General features: G+C 56.8%; 1 protein-coding gene across 1 annotated transcript; it reads right to left on the bottom strand.

The window, feature by feature from the left end:
- Nucleotides 1-689: 689 nt before the first annotated feature.
- On the bottom strand, nt 690-5,119 carry PPP1R3G (protein phosphatase 1 regulatory subunit 3G). The gene has a single exon (XM_081144381.1). The coding sequence runs from the start codon at nt 4,389-4,391 to the stop codon at nt 3,327-3,329; it is 1,065 nt and encodes a 354-aa protein (XP_081000507.1). The 5' UTR covers nt 4,392-5,119; the 3' UTR covers nt 690-3,326.
- Between the last annotated feature and the right edge of the window lie 1,510 nt (nt 5,120-6,629).

Raw genomic sequence — 6,629 nt, forward strand, 5'->3', positions numbered from 1 at the left:
CACCTCCTACGTTACCATTACCTTCCCACCCCCAAGCTCCTAGGGCCCGTCCTTTGCCTCTATAACTTGTTCCTAAGCCCATTTCTTCTACAAATTGTTTCTTCTACCTCTGTGATTTTATAATATAATAAATGTTCTCTTATAGTTTGGGTCTTGGTTCTGAATTCTTTCCCAGCCAGAACTCAAGTACCGAGGTTGCTTGAACCCAGGTCTGCTCTGACCCCATGGGTGTAACACCCGGCGCCGTTCCCACCACCTACAACAGCTATATTATAAATAAGTACTTTTAAAATTAATGGTTTGAATTCCAAAATATACTTTTAAAATCAATAGTTCTTTATGAGGATAGGAAAGTTGCTGCACATACCTCTTAAAAAAACCATTTCTTAGCTGTTTTATTCCAGACTTAATGAGTTACAATTTTAAAGGCTACCAGACAAGAGGGTCTTTATTTAATAATTATATCGGGATCCTAATTTTATCCTAATTTAATTTTAAATAATAAAAAATAATCCAAAATAATGCATTATTACCATATAAACCAGCATTTCAATCTGAGTTATAGGCTATATACATTATCAATACTTTTCAACTAAAATGTATTCATAAACACATAAGAAAAATATAAAATGTACCTAGATGTTGTTATTCAATAACGCACTATTCAAAAATAAATGGAGTACCAGATCCAATACTAAACACTGCATGAAAAGACTACTTTTATATTTAGTAACAAAAAATGAGGCAATTCTAATAATGGCTTGTTTTGTTATAAAGTTTTTATAAGTATATGTGAATTAAGAATTCATTATTTCATCTATGTGACCATTTTTCAATCTTCTTTACCCCAAATGTAAATTGTAGTTCCTTAACTTCTGGTGGCTTTCCACTAGGTAAGTTACTGTTTTGAAATTTTTCCATAATCAATTACTTTGACAAACACTGCTACAATCAAAAGGGATGTGTCCTAACCAGAGTTCAAACTAAATATTTCTATAGCTTAAGGCATCCATTTTGAGGCACAAAAATATGTGGCAGTCTTTGTAGCTTGATGTTATTTCAGATGGGTGCTACATTTCAGGTGCATTGATTTATTGTTTCTTAGATGTGTCAAAAAAATAATAAATGGAGCCACTTTAAAATGGAGCCAAAGCTGCCATGCCAGAGAAACTGCCTGCATGTATTATACCTCAAACCCATGAAATATTAAAACAGGGCAAAATAACCTTTGGACTGGGCCTAAAGCAACATTGTGCCCCAAAGAACTGTTTGCAAAGATAACAAGGAGGCAGTTATTACGACTACTAGACTGAAAATTATGTTATCTGTACCAATAGAAATGCTTTCCTTCTACTGATGAAAATTGTTACCCTTCCCTTTCTCATAAATATCCTTGCCTTTGTCTCGTAATCGGACTGTATTTGGGCTTTTGCCTGAGTCAGTGCATCCATAATAGCTACTCTTTGATCTCAAATAAATGCTTATGGCCATTCACTTCAAAAAGTGCCTTTTTATTTTTAGCTTAACAGGCAACAGGTCGATTCCCCTCCGCAGGACAGTAATCATTGTACATGGGTGTCATAGGTTTATTCTAACCAAGATCACTAAAAGTAATGTAAACAGTTCTACCTTTACCCAAAAGAGGTATATTTCAAGTGGCAAATTTTACTAAAAGTTTAACTTCTTTATTAGGTATAACTCTCAGCATACAGTGTTTAAAAAATACTGCTTCTCTAGAGCAGGGACTGGCAAACTTTCTATAAAAGTCCAGCGAGTAAATCTTTTAGAATTTGCCATATGGTCTGTGTTGCGCTACTCATCTCTGCTCTTGTAGCACAAAAGCAGTCACAAATACCTAGAAATGAGCGTCCCTGGCTGTGTTCCAATAAGACTTTATTTATGGACACTGAAATTTGAATCTCATAATTCTGTGTCACAAAATAGTATTCTTTTGAATATTTCCAACCGTTTAAAAATGTAAAAATCATTCATAGCTCTCAGGCCCTGCAAGAACAGGCGTCAGGCTGAGTTTGGCCCCGGGCTGAATGTGCCCACCCTCACTCAGCAGTGAACCCCCCTCTCCTCGAGATAACCATTACAAAACAAAGTCATTGCACTAGTCCCGCGCAGGAAAATATGAAAACCAAAGAAAGACAAATGACGAGGGATGACCAAGATGTTGCCCACGCACCCTGCTCACGCACGGCCCCGCACCTTGGCATCCACAGCCATGAGGGGCCAGGCCCTGTGCCCGCAGCCCTGCCGCGTGCACCCAACTGGTTCCCAGCAGCATTTATTTGCTGGGCATGTTTCATCACCCGTCTAGTCACGACCACCCGCTGTGGCTCCGCGTGGGACAGAAAGCTCACCCCCCACCCACTGCGCCTGAGCCCAGCTTCCCGGGCAGCTGCGGGCCCAGGAACCCAGCAGCCGGTCGGCCTCCGCGGGGGAGGCTGGGGCGCAGCGCGGCTCCGCGGCCCGCAGCCCAGGTCTACACGGTTACTGCTCCGGTGTTTCAACTCACCTACTTATTTTGGCGGGGGCAGAACCCTGCCACAAAACACTTTAAAGAATGCTTTTTGCCCACGGGAAACTTGGGCCTTCACCGCAGTCAGGAGGGCCGGGAGAAAGGAAATTTAGAATGTGCCGCTTGTTAACTACTTTTAAACTGCGTGTATCACCGGCCGAGAAGCTCGCCTGTCTGTCAAGACTCCCAACCCCCAGGAGCTGAAACACAAAGTGCACCGTGACGGGGTGTGCAAGCGGCCTTTACTTGTTGAAAGGACACTTACACAAAGGCACAGGTGAAGAAGGTCACGTCGGGGCAAACGTCTCGCAGAGTCCGGGGCAGAGGGAACGCCCCACCCCCACCCCCGCCCCCGCTCCCGCGCGCGCACAGCCCCGCGCCTTCCTTGGGGCCCCTGGGGCCCGACGCTCCCGCTGCGAGGGCTAAACCACGACGTCTACGGTCAGGAGCACATCCAGGCGTCTGGCAGGCTCGCTCGGTGGTCGGGGGCCTTTTTCTTGGAGAAAACTGCCGGTGGGAGTCCCGAGGGCTTCGTCGCATCCTGACGCCGGGGTGGAGCTCAAGAGGCGGGCTGGGAAGGCCAGGGCGGCGGGGCAGCGGCCGGGACGCTGGCTGCTGCGCCCGGGCTCGCAGGGCCTGTCTGGGTGCGACTTCCCGGCCCAGGGGCCCCCTCCTTGCCTTCCGTGCTCCCCACACCCCCGGTGGACGACGCTCAGCAGAGCGTCCGTGCGCGTCGCCCGGCGCGGCTCCCTTCCCGGGGCCCCTCCGAGCGCCGCGGGCGCGCGGGCGGGCGGGCGGCTCAGGGCGCGTCGGCGGGGCGCGCGTAGCGCAGCGTGTAGTTGGCCCCGGCGTTGTTGTCCCAGTACTCGCCCTGCGCGCAGCGGTAGCAGACCGCGAAGTGGACCGCGACGTCCGGCGCGCCGACGTCCTCCCCGTCCTTGGGCTGCAGACCCGGGGGCAGGCTCAGAGAGAAGTGGAAGCGCTCGGCGCTCTGCTCCTCCTCAGCGCCCCGGGGCCCGGGTTCCCCCGACGGCGTCTCCTGCCGCTGGAGGTCCACCGGTTCGGGTTGCAGTTCTGCGGGCACGTCCAGGAAGGACCGCCATTCAGTGAAGGTGTAGCGCACGGCCACGGCCCTCGGTCCCGGGCAGCCCAGGACCCGGCCGGAGCCGGTCACCTCTGCGCCCCAGGGCGCCGAGCAGTGCACTCGCTCCAGACACACGCGCTGCCGCCGCAGGCGCTCGGCCGCGGCGCCGGGCCCCCGGAGCTCGAAGAAAGGCCGGAGCCGTGGAGGGGGCGCCGAGAGGGGCGCGCCGGCCGCCACCAGCAGGCCCGGGAGCTGCTGCAGGTCCTCGGCGCTCATGGGGAAGCTGCGGAGGCGCGAGAGCACGGCCGGCGGCACCTGCGGCTCCTCGGCCTCGCTGAAGTGCTTAACGCTCGCCAGGCTCAGCCCCAGCGCGTCCGCGAACTGCACTCGCTTCTTGCACTTGGCGCAGCAGCCGCCGGGGCCGTGCGCCGGGTCCTCGGCCCTCTCGCCGCCCTCCGCGCCCAGCCCCAGGCCAAGCTGCTGCCGCTGCTGCAGGAACTTGGCCGCCTGCAGGATGGGGTCTGCGGGCAGCGAGAAGGACCGCGCGCGGCGGCGGCGGCGGCTCTCCAGAAGGTCCAGCTGCTCGCGGACGGCGGCCTCCTCCTCCGGGGCCCAGGGCTCGGCGTCGGGGCTTCGGGACTCGGCCACGCTGCCGCCGTCCCCGCCACCCTCCGTGGAGAGGACTCCCGCGGCGGGCGGCTCCTGGGCTGGCGGGGGTTCCCCAGAGGGCGCGGGTCCCTGCGCCTCCGAAGTTAGCAGCTGCGCCCCCTGGGGCTCCATGAAGCAGCCTGGCCTCGGGACCTATCTGGGTCGCGAACCCCAGCTCGGGACTCTTCTGGAGACTTAACACCTTGGGTCGTTCGTTGACAGCGCGCAGCGCCCGCGGCGGGCTCAGAGGAGAACGCAGTTCCACGTGGGAGCCTCGGGGTTTTAGGAGCCGCTGTCTGGGCGGAGTGGGAGGAGGTTGCGGGCCAGGGGCCGGCTCCCGGCCAGGCCGCCCTGGGATTGAACCTGCGGGCGGCCGGGGAGGGCCTGGGGCGGGGAGGCGCGGGCGCGGAGCGCGGGGAGCGAGGCGGCGCGGGGCCGGGGCGCGGGCGGGGTTTCCGAACGCTCCGGCGGAAAGTGGGAGGCGGCTTTCTGGAAGTCGGGGGCCCCTTTCACCTTCCTCCCAGCCCCGCGGGCCCGCGGAGGTCCTGCCCCGGAGCTCCTGGGTGAGCTCGCGCTCAGCCGTCGCCGACACTGGCGCGAGCAGTCTGCCTGCAGCCCGCAGGGTCAGCCCGCAGGTCCTGAGCCGCTCGCCCTCGGCGGGTCGCGGAGCGGGCTCCCGCACGCTGTCGCCTCAGCCCGGGAAGCCCGCGGGGCAGGGGCGCAAGGACACCCGCTTGCGGGGAAGCTGGGAGGCGGCGGCAGCGCGCCCCGAGAGCGTGGGGCGCCTCCCTCTCGTGCTCTCCCTTCCTTCCAGAAGCCTCCGGGCTCCCGGGGCTGCAATCCCAGTGGAAGCTGGGACCCTCTCGGCGCCTCCGAAAGCCGCGCGCCGCGGGCCCGGGCCGAGCCTGGGGCGGGACGGGGCGGGGAGGAGCGCGCAGGGTGGCGAGCGGAGCGCAGCCGGAGGCCATTCGCGTGGGGCCCGGGAGCACGTCCCGCCCCTCCCCCGGTCCCGCCCGCCGCCGCCTCAGGTCCCGCGCGCGCCGCCCCCGCCGCGGCGGGACACCAGCGCCACCTCCTCCGCGGGGCGCGTGCGGGCCTGACGCGCGCGGGGACCGCGGGTCGCCGCCAGCTGCTCCGAGCTGCGAGAGCCCCCGGGCCTTCCCAAGGACTGCGGAACTGGGCATGGGGGGCTTCAGAAGTGTTTCTTTGTTGTTTTTGTTTTTCAGGCCAACTTGACTGTGATCTAAGTCCGTGGTTCTCAGGTTTTAGCCCGGGTCAGCCTCCAGGAGCGCCTGTGAAGCGTCGCTGGCCGCCGTAGAGCTCTGGTTCGGCGGGTCCGAGGGGCGTCCCACGGTGTTTCCAACAGGGGCGTGCTGGTGCTGGGCCCTAGGGACCCAGTCTGGGGAACTAGTAGACGCCTGTGTGAACGGTGCGCAGTTACTTGTATAAAACGTTACTTGTATAAATCCACTATTTCACAAAAAAGCGAAAAGCAAAGCCCTCCTACCCAGGTCATTTAACGCAGGCATAACAACTAAAATACCTTACGACCTGGCAGAATCTCTGGCGTGGCTCAGCGGGTGAGCATCCACCTGTGATCCAGAAGATCGAGGTTAGACTCGGGTCAGGACCCATGCCTGGGTTGCAGGCTCCACCCCCAGTAGGGGGCGTGCAGGAGGCAGCTGATCAAGGGGTCTCATCATTGATGTTTCTACCTCTCTCCCCCTCTCTCTGAATTTAATAAAAGACATATTTAAAAATAAAGGGGTTTGGCTCAGTGGTTATGGCCAGGTTCAGGTACCTGGTGGCAGGCCTGATCAGACCAGGGTCAGGGCTCCTGGAAGGCAACCAATTGATGTGTCTCTCAAGTTGATGTCTCTCCCCTCTCCCCCCTTCCCCTTCCCCTTCCCCTTCCCCTTCCCCTCTCTCTGAAAAGCAATGGGAAAAAATATCCTTGGGTGAGGATTTTTTAAAAAGTAAAGGGGCTGGGGAGGGACTTTAGGCATTTGGGTGTGGAGGCAGGTGAAAGAGATGGAGAAGGGAGGGTAAGTATCATATTAATAGCTAATACTGATTGAGAGTTGGAGGGTTAGCTGTGCTGAGGACTCCCTGTCTTATTCCCTGTGGAATAGAAGTCATATTGTCCCTGCTCTACATGTGGGACCTAACGGTATAGAAAGATTTTTTTCATTGCCCAGGTCTTACAGCTAGTTTGTGGTAGAATTCGAACCCAGGTAATTTAGAGGGAATATTTCTCCCGTGATACTAAGCCAGGGCTCGGGGTGGTATTCATGAGGAAGGGTTTCTACTGCCCACTGCTGGGGTCTTGAAGGTCCCCCCTGCCCAGGGTGGAAAGCCATGATTGCATTT

This window comes from Miniopterus schreibersii, assembly GCF_964146895.1.
Source record: "Miniopterus schreibersii genome assembly, chromosome: 8".
NCBI classification, from domain to species: Eukaryota; Metazoa; Chordata; class Mammalia; order Chiroptera; family Miniopteridae; genus Miniopterus; species Miniopterus schreibersii.